Raw genomic sequence first — 17,854 nt, forward strand, 5'->3', positions numbered from 1 at the left:
CTAAACCATATCTATTCTATTTTAGTGTGCCCAGCGAAGGGGGCCGGGTTTGCTAGTAATATAATAAATTTGAATATGCGCGCGAAGTGTGCTTACCATTTTTTTGCGAGCAGTGTAACCTAAATGCCTTGAAAATTAAATTAACAGTGCGCCACTAAGAGAAATGTGGTCGCGGAATTGCAGGCAATCTCTGGAGTGCGAACAAAGTTCAAAAAATACGAAGCGCGAAAAATTTGCAAGAAATTCACAAAATGCAGCAAGTGAAAGGCACAAAAAATTGTGAAAAATAAATTTATTAGACTTCGCGCAAGGAAATGGAAGAGCAGCAAAGATAAAACAACAGAAAGGGGAAAACAACTTAATCAATTTGAAAGTGGCTGCACAAGGATGCATAAAAAACAAAAAATTGAGACGAAAGCCTGAGCTGCTAGTAAATACGTAATTTAAATATTTTAGTTAACAACTGCTTTTGTAACAAGTTTTCACTCTATATAAAACTAAAACTTAATTTCTTAACAAATAGAAGCAAAACAATAAAAAAATATCTCTAAAAAAAATAATAATAAAATAAAAATACGTTTCTCAACAAAACAAACCGAAACCAACTATATACAAAATAATAAGTCAGTTTCTGAAGAAAAAAGAATAAATACATCAAAAACAAATTTTTTAACAAAGAAAAAAAAAATAATAATAAATTTGTCAATAAAAAAAACCATATATATAAAATTCCGTTTTTTTCAAAAAAAAAAATAAACAAAAAAGAAATAAAAAATAAATTAGGAATAAATTTCGCTACAAAAACCAACAAAAAATTGATTTCTAACAAAACAAAAAAGTTAAAAAAATAAGATATTCGTTTCTGAGAAAAAACGACAAAAAGAAACTAATAAGAAATAAATTAGAAATACATTTCTTAACAAAAAAAAAATTGGTAAATTGAATTGATTTACTAAAAAAATTGATTACTAATTAAATTTCTCAAACAACAAAAACATAAATAAAAGATAAGGTTCTAAAAAAACATAATTCATAGAAAATAGATTTCTCAACAAAGAAAAACAAAAAACATTCAAATAAATAAAAAACCAATTTCTGAATAAACAAAAAAACCATTAATAAATAAAAACTAAATTTTAAAAAATAAATCAATATGAAATAAGTCTCTCAACAAAAAAAAGCATAAATAATAAATCTGTAAATTAAAAGAGCAAAGTAAATAAATAAAAATTCGTTTCTCAAAATAAAAAAAAAACGAAAAACTCAATAACACATAAATTAGGAATAAATTTCTCAAAAAAAAATATTAATAAAAAAAATTGATTTCTAACAAACAAAAAAGTTATATAAAAAAAAAATCGTTTCTCAGAAAAAAAGACACAAAAAAAAACTAATAAATTAGACATAAATTTCTCTACAAAAAAAAATGAGTAAAACAAAACAAAAAATTGAAATAAATAGAAACTAAATTTCTGAAAAAACAGAAAAATACATCAAAAAAGTTTCTAAAGGAAATAATTAATAAAAACACGATTTATCAAAAACAAAAAAAGAAAAGAAAGCAAATAAATATACTTAAAATAAATAAAAACCAAATTTCTGAACAAAAACAAAAACCCTAATAAAGAAAAAATAATTTTGCTAATTAAAAAATAAATACATAAGAAATAGGTTTCTCAACAAAACAAAAAACATAAATAATAAATTTGTGAATAAAAGTAAACAGCAAAGTAATTAAATAAAAAATTCGTTTCTCAAAAAACAAAAAGTTATAAGAAGTAAATTAAAAATAAATTTCCAGCCAAATAAGATTAATAAAACAACATTGAATTCTAACAAAACAAAATCAAGAAATAGATGAAAAAATAGTTTCTCAAAACCAATAATTTTTTGTTCACAAAAAAAAAAAAACGTAAAAAATAAATGTCTTACAAAAAATTCCTCGACAAAAAATATAGAAATAGAAAATAAATTGTTCAACAAAACCAAACTAAAATAAATAAAAAATACTTTTCTTCTTCATTTCTACTAAAAAAAAAAATTACAATAATAAAATAAAAAAAGACTGAATTTTTCAGCAAAAGGAAAAACTAAATAAATAAAGAAATAAATTTCTTAACACACGAAAGAAAAGAACAAATAGGTTTAAAACAAAAAAAAAAACAAATTTCGGAAAAAAACATTAGTAAATAAAAGACAAATTTCATAATTAAAAAATTAGTAAATAAAAAATACGTTCCTCTACAAACAAATAAATAAAGAGCAAGTGGATTTCTCAAAAAAAAAAAAATAAAAATAGTAATAATAAATATGTAAAATACATTTAGATAGTTCATTAACGCTTATGGGAGCTATAAAGTTATAGCAAAGGCAAAATTGAGCTTAGTTAAAGTGGAGGTCATCCTCAAACGAGACAAAGTAAATCAGCCAAGGCCACAAAAATTCCGATTCTACGTAATTTGAAGTCAGTTTGAGCTCAATATGCATACCTGCATACATTAAAATATGCGATTAAGGTTCATGTACAGAGCCCACATCAATGCCTTGAAGTCGCTCGACGTTGAATAAAAAAAAAATACATAAAAAAAAAACGAAAAAAAAAACACATTTTTGGAATAAGAAGTTCACGGATCCATTTTAAAGTATGCCATGGCTTGATTAGGTAAGAATTTTAGAATTTACATGAGAATTTAAATTTTCATCACAGTGAGCCACATATTTGAATAAAACGTCTAGTGTAACAAAATCAGTTTCAAGCATTTCCCCAGAAAAGTGCTCTTTATGAACTATGCCTGGAGATAACGAGTTGTAAAGAAATCGGCTCACATGCAACACACTTATATGAAACTCCATTATTTCCATCTCATTGACAAGGGCTAAAATACGTACGATAGTTCTTGTACATGGACGGCCGCTATAGCCGAATTCTTAGTGCTGCACTGCCATTCAGTAGGTTGTTTCTAATAGTGATCGCCCTCAGCAGGTTATGGTAAAGTTCGGGTGTATTTCTGCCGTGGAGAATATGTTCATAAACAACCATCTGCTGTTCAAAGGCGGTAGATGCCTCCGTTTGTAGAAATACATTAAAATGCACGCCACAAATAGGACGGAGAACTCAGCCGCATAACCAGCCAAAAAGTCGAAGTACTGAATATTTGTTCCCCAGAGAACAAATTGGTTTACATTTAATGGTCCGCAAAGCTTATGAAGTTCGTCATATATTTTGTAAGTAAAACAGTCGCTTTTCGAAAATTTATTATAAACTTGTTGGCACTTAATATATTCAAATGGGTTAACTATATTTTTGCTTTCAGAATAGCTTAATAGTTATTTATTAAAACGATAAAAACAGGATATAATTTTAGTAGAAAATATCAACTACTTCTCATTTAGTGTCTTATTTTGGGAGCCCCAAAAACAGCAATGCATATATTTGTGCTAAGTAAATCAATTAGTTTTGTTTCAAACTGATTTCAAAATAGAAAAGCATTACAAAAAATATATAAAAAATAGTTTTTTCTTTAAGCAACTTTGGTTTCCCCATAATAAATATTTATTACTTCAACATTTTGTGGGCCACCCTAATCGCGCTTGCTTTGCAGTGAATGCCAATTGCACTTTAAAATATTAGAAATAACGGAAAGTAAAATTCAAGTAAACAGAAATGCTAGAGTGGCTGACCCAGACCGCTTGAAGACCGTTATTTGAAAGATATGTACAATTGTGGGAAGGTTGTTTATAAATACGAGTAAAAAGCCATGTAATGGTTTGCAAACAGTACTTATTTTGCAGTAGGTAAAGACATGGACGGACAGGGCGCACACACATAAGGAAGAACTAAACAAATGGAAAATGTATAACAAATCAGGAGGAAGGAAAAGCTCACTTGACCATGGCGGTAGCTGGGCAGTGGTGAGTAGACAGAATGCAATTAGACTTTGTAGGTTTTGTAGATTCTGTGGAAATGTGTGCAAATGTTTTCAAATGTCGATGACTACTCATACGTTAGTAAGCGGTGCTTAGGGGGGGGGGGGGGGGGGGGGGCAAAAATAATTAAATATTTTATAGCTGTTGCTGTTGTTGTGCGCACTTCTGCTCATTTTGCTGATGGTGCCGGAGTTATGAGGGTGCAAGGGTGTAGTATAATGTGTCTTGCATTGGACAAGAACTAAAATTATATGAGCTTAGTTAGAAGTGAACAAACATTGGGTTTTATAAGCAAACAAATTGGGCGATGTAACTGAGTAACTTAAAATAGAAGAATTAAAATCATTGCTGTACAATAAATATGATACGTAATCAGTTTAAAATGTAAAAGAAATTCTGATAATAGTAAAATAACACTGTATGATAGCGACAGCGTACTTTGAAATCTTATGGTTGAATAAAGGCAATCACTTTGCAGAAATTGCAGTAATCAACGACGTTTTTCTTACTCAGTTCAAAAGTATTTGTAAGAAATAGCGGATCAAAGGACTGCAAGTCTGCTTGCAGTCTGTGTTGTTCTTATATAATATATGGACCCCACAAAGAGCCTATGAGAAGTGAGTATGATGCAGGCTGCACAAATTATATCCACGAATTTACATGAGCTCTATAGCATCCTTGCAGACATTTAGTGTAATATAATTGCTAAAAAAGTATTACGCAGCCCATGAGAGTTGTAATTAAAGCGAAGTAAGAATTGAACAAACAAACAAAAAATACAATATTAACTAAACTTAAGCTAATGCTTCCACTAATTTAGTAAAATCTGAAATAATTCTCAAAGTTATATAAACTTAAAAATTATTATTATATTCTAGGCTTCCAGGGAGGAACAGAGGGCCAAATCAAAAATGCTATATTAAAAATCTCAACTGCACAAAAATTAGCGGATTACTATAGTAAACTTAAAATATCCGCAGAACTTTTTCCAAAACATATTGTGTTCATCTAATTACTTTTTATGTAAACAACTTCATGTATCATCAATCTGATGCATCTGATAACACTCGCCATGGCGTATACTCAATAAAGTGAGAATATTATGTCTGATACCACGGCGTATACGCAACTATAATGCAATGAAACGAAAAAGCCGCTGCCTTTACTACTTTACGCCTGCAAATTACATTTAATATTGTTTTCACTATCAAAGCTGTACAAAGAAGTATCAGAAGTGTTGGCTAAAAGGTGTTGAAAAACTGGCTTCATGCGAAAAGGCAGCAACAACTAAACTAAAATGCTGCAAAGCGGGGTAAAAACTGATGCAACAACACCTACAACTAAAAGCAAAATACAAAAAGTGCACTAAAACCAAATGAAGTGCAACTCAAAACCACTCAAAGTGGAAAGAAGAGTAGACGCCAGCGCCAAAAACACACTTAGGCTTCATCACCGCGCTGACGCTTGACAAAAATGCTTACAATTGTAGTTGCATTGCACACTCAACGCGCCCAAATGGTGAAGAGTCGACATAAAAGCAGTGCAAGAGAAATGAGTATGAAAAAACAACAACAAATATAATAGCAACAATAACAAAATAGTGGGGCAAAGCGGAAAATCCAAAAAACTAGCGAGAAACAAAAGCTAAAAACTGAAAGTGCACTCATGAACCGTTACGGCGACAAAAATAGCAATAACTACACTCGTATATACAAAACAACAAAAACTATTGGCAGTAAAAAGAGCTGCCTCAAACTTGAGGCAGCCATCAAAAGCAACACTCACAAAAATTGTGCAAGTACTCGAGCAACAACAAAACGGCGTCAACCTCAGCACTTCAAACAATAACCAACAAGGAAATATTATAAGTTTGTATGGGTAAAAGTAGATGCACAAGTACGAGTAGGTGCACTTCCAGGTAGTTAAGTGAAATTCAAACGGTAACAAAAATCTGTAATCGAAACTGTAACCAACATGGCAGCGGAACTTAAACTTAAGACGCCAAGTAATTGCGATTGAGATTGCAGGAACGTAAAGAAAACCGTAAATACTTATGGCTGCAGGTCGGTGCTGCCCATTTACTATGAACTTAAGTTTAATATTTTTTGATTGTAATTTTTGGGAGACGAATTATGCAGTTACAAATTAATTGCACAAAATTATATGTTTAAACTAGCAGCCGCCATGGAGTTATGTAAATGAAATACTCAGACGTGACGGTAAGAAAATTGCTGTGAAAAATCGCTGATGTAAAAATGGCGACGATAACCATATGTAGATGGAAAAGAAAGAAGTTTTAGATGATAAATTGGCAAGTCAATAAATCACCGAATATTCAAATAGATTTGGTACCACAAATTCAGCATTTTGCTTACCGAGAAGCATCTTAAAGCAGAAAGCACTCCAATTTTCTGAAATTTCGGTTAAACAGTTTTGTAGTGAAACCATTTCAAACATTAGATTTAAAGTATTTTCATAAAAAATTAAGAGAACCGAGTATCAAATGCAAATAAACTATCACATAAACCAAAGAATATAGTGATTATCGATTCTTGGTATAAAAATCGTTAAGTCCTGAAACAGAATCGCGGCGGGTCAGTTGGTAATGGATGGTAATCAGCTGATCCACTTCCGTCGGAAAACTGAGTCGGTTAAACACAATTGGGATAAAGCCGGAAAACACTATTGTGACGAGATGGTTTCCAGCTGACTTTTTGTGGTTACAATATAACTAATTTTGTAGTGAAATCCTTTCCTTTGCTATATTTGCGAAGCAACTCGTTGATTGTTATTGTTACAAAAAAACAACTTCTTTCTAAATCACTCTTGAAATTAATTCTCCATACCATACACTTCACGTATGCAGTTTTAAAAGTGAAATATTTATATGTAAAAATATTGCAAATTTCTTTATGATAAACTATACTTAAAAAAAAAGTTGTTATTAAAATATTATATATTTTTTATTCAAAATATTTGGGGAACATTTTTTTTGGAATATTTTACGTTATAAAAATTATAAAAAATCTGAGTGGCGGTGTTTTTCACAAAGGAAAAAAAAATTTGTGTTAATTTTGAACAAACAAATAAGATTTTTCACCAAACAAAAAAAAACGATTTACCCATTCATACATTAATGTTTTATTCATTCATACATTTATCCCAAAAAATAAAAGAAAAAATTACAATATAAAAAAAAATTAGAAAACTAAATTAAAAAAAAGTTATAAAAATTTATAAAAAAAAGAAAACAATTTTTTTCAACTATTTTGAGCAAACAAATAAGATTTTTCACCGAAAAAAACATAAAACAACATTATGAAAGCATTAAAAAACAAAAAATAATGAAATCTATAAAAAAATCTGGTTCTCATTAGCAGGAGGTTATCTTTTAAAAATAACAAAATCAATTTTTCTGTTTTTTACTAAAGCGGAATAATTAGAAATTATGAAAAAAATTAAATAAAAAAAAAACAATTACAAAAATGTATTAAAACAAATGTGCTAATGGGAGAGGGGGTCATCTTCTGAAAACTATAAACATTTTTTCAAAAACTTTGAACAAAGATATACGATTTTTCACACACAAAAAAATGCTTTTAAAAGTATATTTTATCGCACAGAATCACAAAAAAAAATTATGAACGCATTAAAAAACTAAATTTAACTAAACTTTTGAACAAAGATATAAGATATTTACCAAAAAACAAAAACTTACAAAAGTACAATATTAAAAAACGAGTACATGAAAAAAAAATTACAAAAATCTATTAAAAAAAATCAGGTGATGCGAAAAAGGATTGCCTTCTAAAAATAATAACACTTCAAAAATTTTCAACAAAGATATACGATTTTTTATCCGAGCAAGAAAAATTATGAAAGCATGAAAAAATTAAATTTACAAGAATATATAAAAATTAAAAACAAAAAAAATGTTTGTAATGGAAAAAGGGGTCGTATTCAAAAAATTACAAATAGTAATAATTTCTTCACCACAATATTTAACAAAAAAATATGTTAGGTGCGCAACTAAGTTAATAGTCAATAGAAAAGTCAATTGATGCCGCTAGCAGTGTGTGCTAGACGATTCTAACATAACGTAAACGTCATAAACCAAGCATAGACATATGGTAAGCAAACTGCTTCGACACATTAGTGATTTTATTTTGGTATCAAATACTTTTGGTTTTGCCCAAATGTCTGATTTTGTGCCGAATAATCGACATTTGCGGGAAGTGTTGATTTTCAGTGTTGACTTTCACTTGAAAAAAAAACGGCGGCTGAAGCGCATCGAGAGCTACAAAAAGTTTATGGAGATGCAGCTTTAAGTGACACAATGTGCCGAGATGGGTTCTATTGCTTCAAAGACGGTGATTTTAATGTTGACGACCGTCCGCGTGAAGGAAGGCAAAAAGTCTTTGAAGACTCTGAATTGGAGGCATTGCTCAATGAGCATTCGTGTCAAACGCAAGAAGAGCTTGCTTCAGTATTAGGAGTTACCCACCAATCCATTTCCAAGCGAGTGCACGCTTTGGGAATGTTTCAGAAATAGGAGACTTGGGTTCCTCATGAGTTAAAACCAAGGGATGTTAAACGTCGTTTTTTCGCCTGTGAACAAGTGCTCCAGCGGCAGAAAAGGAAGGGCGTTCTTTATCGCATCGTGACAGGTGATGAAAAATAGATTCATTGCAGCAATTCGAAGAAAAGAAAGTCATGGGGACTACCCGGTTATGCTTCTATGTCGTCGCCTCGGCCGGAAAGGTATGAAAAAGTGATTCTACAGCATGACAATGCTCGGCTTCGCGTTGCCAAACCCGTTAAAACCTATCTGGAAACACTGAAATGGGAAATCCTACCCCACCCGCCATATTCTCCAGATATTGCGCCGTCCGATTATCACCTCTTCCGATCGATGGCACATGGTCTAGCTGACCAGCAGTTCCCTTCATATAAAGACATCAAAAGAAGGCTTGATCCGTAGATAGCCTCAGAAGATGAACAGTTTTACAGCGACGGTAAACGAGATCTGCCAGAAATATGGAAAAAAATAGTAACCAGCGATGGGCAATACTTTCAATGATTCAGTTGTAACCATTTTTTCAGAATAAAGTTGTATTTTCATAAAAAAAAACAGCGATAACTTAGTTGGGCACCTAATAATTCTTTTAAATAAAAAACAAAAAAAATTTACCACCACATTTTTTAACAAAAAAATATAATTTTTTTCAACCAAAAACTTTTTTTTATAATAAATAAATAAAAAAAAATCAAAAAAGTCCAAAGAGCCAAAGAAATATAGTTTTAAAAAACTGCATATTAAAATATTCAGCATTGAATAAATCTGAAAATTATAAAATGTTTATAAAAATGATTCAAGTTGACTTCTTTTTCTAACAAATAAACTACAATATTTTTTTTAAGAATTGAAGATAATGCGAAAATACCTGCATTACGCGACAGTGAATCGCTCTGGTGTCAATTAATGTAAATCATTTGAGTGATAATTTTTATAATTTTTTTTTATGTTATGTTTTGTTTAATTTTTTATTTTTATGTAGGTTACTTTTTTATTTAAGTTTTGTTTTAGTTTTTTTTTTGTTTTTATGTTTTTTATTTCCTTCGCCACTCATGACACAACATGGCCAGTGGAGAAAAGTTTTGAATGCAATCAAATACCAAGGTCATCTGGGCCAATTGCAGCCAGATATACGCACATACGCTCAGTCCAACCAACCCAGCCCTATCTTAAGTTTAATAAGGCAACTGGGTTTGGAAGAGGCACAACCATTACCATTAGGTCGAAATGCAAACCTTAAATCAAACCTGTATATTTTTCTAACTATCCTAATCCCCAAATACTTTACGCTGGCTGCCAGCTTGAGTTCAGTTCTCTAAAAAATTAGACAGCTAAAGAGTCGGGTCTTCGCTTTCATTACCGTTTTCAAGGGGTGAGAGAGAGTGCTTACTTTATGCACCATGCAGCACCATGACTAAGAGCATTTACAGTATATTTCCGCTAATGGCCGCGCAAAGGCCGTCAGCTTCCCTAATAGAGAATGAACGAGAAGACTCCGAAAAAAGGATAACAAACTTTCGTGTTATGCAATAGAATCTTGATATAAAAAATACACATTTAAAATTTATGTTTAATAATCCATATTTTGGCATAATTCATCTTTCATTTCAGGTTAGGTTTTAATCGCTAAATGCATTTCAAATTTAAAATTCAAATGAAAATCCCGTCGAACCCACAAATAATCAATGTTCTATTCTTAGTCTTCACAAATAGGCGATGAAAAAACAGTGTGAAAATATACAATGGCGTAGAGGTGAATGAATGCATGCAGCCATGGGCATAAATGAAGATGAAACAATAATGCAATAACAACCATAACAATTCTTCAAAGCCTGAAAATAAATTTTTTTTTTAGAAAGCAACAACAATTGCGTGAAAACAAGAGAGAAATGCATGAAAACAAATTGCAATGAAAGCCAGCAAACACCTGACTGAACATTTGAACATTTGGTGGGTGTGCAGCGATGAATGACACGATGACGCTTCATGTACTATACAATGCAAGGCAATGCAATGTCGAACAACAATAGCAACAAACAAACAAACGAGTGTATTAAGTAATGAGTGAAAGAAACAAAACGAACAAACGAACGAGAAAATGAGGAAACGAGAAAACTAGAATCAACAATGTAACGAACAAACCGACAATTAAATGAACGACAAACAAATATTTGCAACAACGAAGCAAATTTACCAGAAGTAGGAAGTGAAAAAAGTGACCAGAAAAAGGAAAAACGAATAAGAAAACACCAAATGTCGGTGACATTCAGTTTGCTTTGTGTTTCTTGATGTTTTTTTCGTTTTTTTTTTTTTCGTTTTTTTTACGTCGGTTAAACTGCTAGGCAGGCACAAGTTTAAGTAAACTGCCAAGCATACAGAGAGGCGGTCAGACTGGATAGACAGTTGGTTGGATGAGCAGACAGGTAGATGTGCAGCCGAAATACTGCCTGACTGACTGGCTGTCTAAAACAAACAACTGAAAGTCCAGCACCCGCCTACACTGCACCAAATAGCAGCGATGACAATAAACTTGCAGGCTGCCTATTTAACTGTCTATTTGTGTGACTGTTTGAGTGACAGTTTGACCGATGGCAGGTTTTCTTTTCTCCTTTTTTTTGATCTTTTATATGAATTTTTGTTCACTTCCTCTTCTTCCGGTTAGACCAGCTCACCTGCAAATTGCTGAGTAGCGCCTGGAAGTATGGCATGGCGAGTAAAACGTTGGCACGACTGCCGCCATTGCTGGCGCTTGCCGATTTCGCCGTACCACCGACGGCAGCATCTTCGCCGACTTGCTGCACTAATTGTGACTGCTAAGCGTTGACGCGCAATTGAGAGGAGAGTTCGAAGTGGTGAAGTGAGTTCGTAGACGCGGGGTAAACAAGCGTACGGGAATGAGAAAAAGACAATACATATGCAATTAGTGTGAGTGAAAATATACGAAGCAATTTTTTTTTTTTACTCTTTTTGTTGTATTTTTGGTAATGAAGAAAATGAAGAATGGAAAATGGAAAATGGTAAAGTAAAATGCAATTTGAAAATGTAATTTTCGCAGATGAGAAAGAAAATTAAACAAGTCCAGTTGGTAGACACGAATGTTGTGAAAAGAAGAAAAATAGTAGATAATTTAAAATTGAAGACAAAATGTTGAAAAATCACAAACATCTCAATTTTCATAAAAGATGAACTAAACAAGTAAAGAGTGACTAAATTCGGGTTGAACCGAATTTCTTAAACCCAGCGCACATTTTCAAAGAAATGCTATATGTATTTATAAAGGGTAGTTAAATTTCAAGGGCCGATGTGGAATGTGAACCACACCTAAACGTCAACGACACCGTTGGACATCTTTCTTTGGGGTTATTTGAAAGAAAAGGTGTACGTCGATAAGCCAACAACAATTAAAGAGCTAAAGGATGAGACAATTCGGCACATTAACGGCATAGAACCTCAATTATGCCTCAGCGTCATCGAAAATTTGGACCATCGGATGGAGGTGTGCCGCCGAGGCCGTGGCGGCCACTCGGCCGATATTTTGTTCCATACGTAATTCAGCCATACCAATATTATTGTAATAAAGAAAAATGATAATAATTTCGTAAAAAAATTGTATTTTATTCAAAATCAACACCGGCCCTTGAAACTTAACCACGCTTTATATCTTCCATTATGCAGCAAGCAACAAAGTCATCGCACCCAAGTGGACTAGTGCGCACGGGTGTAGTTATGAGCAAATAAATTGCGTTTTCTTTAAACAAAGACTCAAAAAACAATCAAAATCAAAGCATGAAGAGAAAGAAAATGTGTACAATTTCATATTTAAACGCTGACTGCATTCTACAAAACAAAAAAAAAAAACACACACAAAAAAAAACGAATTATTCCTGCTTGTCACAACAATCGTTGCAGCAATTTTGCTTGTTTGTACTTCCCGCCGGCGCTTTAAAGGATGCACGCTCGCTTGCTCGCTTGCTTTCTGCTCTGAAGTGGAATAACTGGATTGAGAAAATCTTATTATAAACACAATCCAGCATTCCAACATTGCATTGCAACACATACATATGTCCGCACATAAGTGCGCGTGTATGTGTGTGAGCGCTTCATCACAGGAAACGAATCAGCAACAGCGCATCCTTTGAGACGCACAAATGCGACACGGTTGGGGCGCAAACATTGAGGAAAACTATCAAATTACGAAAAGTTGATAAACATTTGTTGTCCACAATATCCGCGTATGCACTTCACTCCGCCGAGACACTGCAGCGGAACAAGCAAACGCAGCTAGCCGGTTACATTGAGAGCTTTCCTCTTGACATTTGAGCCATTCGAGTGCCTTTCTCGGTGTGGCAGCTATCAAACCATCAAATCAACCAACCAACCAACATTTGGTCTGACTGCTGCCATTGCGCAACACTCAAGTACAACAGAAAGATTTCGGCTCGCATAATATGGCAAAGTTAAAGCACCGCAGCAGTGTCGTCTTCCCGTGGCAGAGTGCTTTGTTGCATTAGTATTGCGCTGTGCCACCAGTTGTGTAGCTTGCAATGCACTCCAATTGAGGGTAAGTTATAAGTTAAATGTCTTTGTGGCCGCCGCTCTGCACTCGCTGTTATGTGTTTACTCACCTCATTCTCCATGATGTTGCCATCCACATTTTGTGCCTCATCGGTTTTGGGTCGTCGATTGCGTTCACGTCCGTTTTGCTGTTTGCTGCGTGTGGTTTGTGAGCTGTAAGCAGAAAAGATGGAAAGTGGTAATATGCAGGCAAAGAATGATAACAGCAATAAAAGGAGATGAAAAGATGTATAAAACTAAATATTTCACCAAAAGTTTAAAATAAAAGCTGGAATATAGGCAGTATTTATTCAAAATATCTAAAAACTATCAAGGGCGCTGGAAGCTTGAATTTAAATAAAACGAACAGTGATATTTTCAGTGGAGTTGCCTGATCTCCCATCAGGCGCGTCCCAGGTGGTGGATAGGGAAACCCTGGCATCATAATAATGGCTTTCCCAGCTGGGATAGGTTTCAACATTCGTGTGATGACCCAAAGTTGGCATAGAATCAGGGTGCCATCCGCGAACCAAACTGGCTAGGGAGGAGTCCCGAACAAAAACCGAAAAGGTAATGGACCACAATGGATCAATTACTCCAGCTGGAACCCACTCAAGTGGCAATCCACCCGTTTCGGCGGCAGCGGCATGAATTCTGGAGGCCCCAACCATTACCCAGTTCTCTTAGCTCCATGAGCGAGAGCGCATTCTGGAGGAAACGGCGGTTGCTATCGCAAAGTCCTCTTCTTCAGAGACAGAAACACGTTTTCCAGTTCCGGAGGGCCTGAATTGTGAGGCACTGCTTGGGTGGCGGCACGATCTCTCAAAAAAGTCGGGAAATCGCAGAGCTTGGAAACAAAGGAAACGAGAAAGCGGCGGGCAAGACTCATGCGGGAGAAATCCTCATGCGGCTCTGTCGGCCCTTCTGCGTCTGTGTCCTCCAAAAGGCCTCGATCGGCGGAAGTGACACCAATAGATGCCACCGGGTCCTCGGTAATCACTGACGCTCCCAATTTGTCTCGCTCTCGACGTAAGCGGAGGAAGACGGTGGCTGAAAGCAGCACACCTCCCTGCCCTGTGGCTGATGCTGATATCCGCACCACGACCTCCCAACGTACGAGCGTGATATCGGCGCCAGTCAATGTGGTGGGCGAAGGTTCTACTAAGCCGCGGTTTAACCGCCACCTCGACAACAAGTCCAACCCAGCTGTCTGCCCGGCGAAAATTTCGTCAGTGGAGGATGGAGACCTGAATCTTCGCCCGAGCACATCCAAGGGTGTGGGCACGCAATCCTATAGCGAGAAGGCTGCTGGCCCACGACCTGTGGCTGTGATTGGAAAACTGGGGCCTGACCATCAGCTGACGGATGCAGAAATCAAATACTGCAAAAGTCACCTGATGCGTCAGGTTATTGCCTCCGGTCCTGAAGCCAACGCGAAGGGCTATGAGACAAAGGACGGCCCCATAAAGGTGACGTGCGCGTCTCTGGGCAACTTTGAGTGAATCAGGACCTCTGTCAATAACGTGCCTCCCATGGGGACCACTCGCTTCGTGGTCTACAGCGAGGAGAGGGTATCCTTCAGGAAGGCCATCTGCTGGAATCCGATTTGTCCATAGCGGATGTCCTGTCCTGCCTGCATGCCCAGAATCTTCCATTGGCGATTCACACTTCTTGTAAATTCTTTTGCGAATAATTTTCAAAAATATGTTCAACGAATGACTCATCAAGTTTATATGTGAGTCTGTAATCGAAGCATTTCTTTGCGCATTCAAGGAAGTTCAGAGGGAATTTTATTCGAACTTGTTGCTTTATTATCCTTGTATCGGATGGCATTCTCACTTTCGTTTTTAGTTTTAACAGGTGATACGCACATCTATTGACGCCCGAGAAAAGGTTATGAATATAGATTTGCCAGCCTTTTTTTCTTTTCAAAAGGATCTAACAAGACCTCATGATATTCACTTAATAAAAATGTGTCATAGTTTTGCGGTGAATTCCGGCAGTTTCTTTAAGTTTCTTGTCGATCTTAAACTCCTTATTTATTTTTTGTGGTCTCTTAATTTCCTCAAATTGACTGTTCAATTACTAAATTTTTGCGAGACGTATTTTGCGTCTAAACTCATTGTTAACTTCTCTGTACAGTAATTTTTTGGAACTTTACTTTTGGAAGCGCGCCGTTCTTGCATTTTTGCATTATTATTTCAGCTGTCTTCCACTGGCTTTTATCAATATTTTTTTTTTGTCGCGACAACCGCTTACGTCATTTGGCCGAGTTGAACAAAGCGCGTCAGTCGTTTCTTTCTCATGCTAACCGGCACTAGTTGGACACCTCAAGTGCAGCCAAGTCCATCGCCACTTGAACGCCACTTCCAACGCGGAAAAAGCTTTCTTCTTCCTCTGCTACCACCAATTTTTGTTTGTTTTGTTCTTTTTTTTTTATTGAGAAAAACGGTCAAGTACTGTACTGAGTCACACTAAGTTCACCATACTACATCCCTTTTTTAATTTTCTTTACATCTACCCGACCTTCGAAGAAGTTTTAGTAGCTCTCATGGTGCCATGGAGCCAACGTGGTTGCTTCTTAACACATCAGTGCCAAAGACCTCAAGCCTGATTCGAACGAAGGACAGACGCACAGAACGTAGTCCGCCGTCTCGTCCTCCTCTCCACATGCTGGGCAGAGTGCATTGAGTGCACTTTCTGAGATGCTTACCTTTTCCGTGTGCTTCGGCCAAGAAAGTGGCCCGTCATCAGTCCAACCAGCTGCCTAAAGTCTCTTCTGGTTAACGACAAGAGCTACAGATCTGCTAACATTAGTCTTATCAAGCTGCCTCTCTCAGCCTTCAAAGCTCGATTGTGGGTTGAAGTAACCCGTTTGTTAACTGTGGCTTTGATGGCTGAAGAGGGGAGTGCCACATGAGCTCCGGGCCAAAGAAGTTGGTCTCAGAGCCCATCGTAGCTAAAGTGTCAGAGGTCTCATGATCCGCGATACTCACGTGTCCCGGCACCCATATAAGCATCAAGATTTTATGTCTACTGACAGAGTTCAGCCGGGATTTACAGGATGCAACTACCCTTCAAGTGGTGGTTGGAGGGCTGTCTAAGGTCATGAGCGCAGATTTGCTGTCACTGAAGACACATAAAGATCTGCCTTTCCACCAAAGTTTTCCACCGAAAAGTTCATTGCTCATTGTTTTCATCAGTTAGGTAATTTAAATTATTTTTCCTTCCAAATCCTATTTGTAAGTGGCGTTCTAATTCCTTTAAATTCTCAATTCCATTATAGCTTTACGTAAATTCCCAACACTTTCAATTTTGTTGCCCGCCATTTTTATTTCAATATTTCACTGCTCTAATTTGGTTACACTACAATTCCATATTTCCTAAGCCCGTTCCCATTTTTAGTTAATTCCCTATTGTGCACTCAAAACGTAAGTACCCGGCACACTTTACTTCACGTGCAGGATACTAAAGGATAACAAAAAATGAGCAGCTGCTGAAGACAAAAACCCGAAAAAACAGAACAAAAAAAAATAAAAAATAAACGGACTAGCACAAGTAAGCTGTAAACACATAAAGCTCTACTTTTGTATTAGAAGTGGATGAGATTGAATCAAGCAAAGCGCAGTAAAGTGAGCCAAAGTGACGAGGAGGCGAGCAGGAGAAGCGACAAAGCGGATGAAAATATTTAAACAATATGTGATTTGTAGTCAACATGGTGTAGTTGTTGTTGTTTGTGACGGGATTGAGACCAGAAGTAATAAGGAGGTAAGGCAGCAAATATGGAATAAGAAGGCATGGCGCGATGCTTACAAATTCACACACACACACACTTGTAGCATAAGTAAATTTGTATATGTGACAGAAACACAAATGTGCGAGCACAAAAAATCACACAAGTGCGCATCCATTGTATTTCCACGCAGCTGCTCAAAAGGATGTAAGTAAGTAAGGATCTGCTGTCGAAAGGATATACGAGTTGCTTGTGGACTTTGTTAAAATGTTTGTACTTTCGTGTGTGTGTGTGTGTGTGTATGTATCAATGTACATGTAGGCGCTTCATTTGACAGCGTGTATGTGTGTGGCACTGTGTTTGCCATTTTAAAGTTCACAATTCACAACTGTTTTCCCTCTCGACAGCTGGCGAGCAAAGGTCAATTTCGTGCAAAGCAAATGCCTCTCTAATACAAGCAGATGCCACATAAAAATATGGTATGTATGTACGTTGAAATGTTTGCACTTTGTAGCTCTTGGCGCTCAAGTGCAAGCGCACACATACAATTTGCAGTGTGGCCCTAATGATGGGTTTTAACACCAACTCCAAATTTGGTGCAAATGTGATTTAGGAAAAAGGATTTGCTAAGCGCACAACTGTCAGAGGAACAACAGGTAATGGCGTTTGCTCATAAAGGCCGACTATTTGCACAACACCAACTGGTTTTGTTTGGTCAACATTCCCAAACAAATACATGCATACAAAGCCTGTACATATGTGTGTGTGCATACTGGCATTAAATTATGCAACCCCAAAGCAGGTTAAACGCTTACCACAAAATTAAAGAATTTTCAACAACAAATTGGTAACAAAAATGTAACCCAAATTTATTTCACCCACTCTCTGGACTCCTTAAAGGCAGTGTGCGCTCAAATAGCTTAGTTTAAGCATATTGAGGATAGAGGTTAAAATTTTTCAGTTGTGTAATATTTAAGCAACTCGAGGTGGCACTAAAGGCTGCCAATCATTAAAATTGTCTAAAGGAACGTGAGCATGTATCTGGTTATATAGAAGGTGAAGTC

The 17,854-nt window shown here is 35.7% G+C and overlaps 1 protein-coding gene across 1 annotated transcript in view; it reads right to left on the reverse strand.

Annotated features, from left to right (window-relative positions):
- The window catches only part of LOC129247765 (protein madd-4), a 187,616-nt gene that overhangs the window by 81,241 nt on the left and 88,521 nt on the right, over nucleotides 1–17,854 (reverse strand). The window contains exons 12-13 of the mRNA XM_054887054.1: nucleotides 13,129–13,231; nucleotides 11,176–11,316 (exon numbers count right to left, since the gene is read on the reverse strand). Of these exons, the coding sequence (XP_054743029.1) occupies nucleotides 11,176–11,316; nucleotides 13,129–13,231 (244 nt within the window). The remainder of the gene's footprint in view (nucleotides 1–11,175; nucleotides 11,317–13,128; nucleotides 13,232–17,854) is intronic.

Source organism: Anastrepha obliqua, chromosome 5, assembly GCF_027943255.1.
Source record: "Anastrepha obliqua isolate idAnaObli1 chromosome 5, idAnaObli1_1.0, whole genome shotgun sequence".
NCBI lineage: Eukaryota > Metazoa > Arthropoda > Insecta > Diptera > Tephritidae > Anastrepha > Anastrepha obliqua.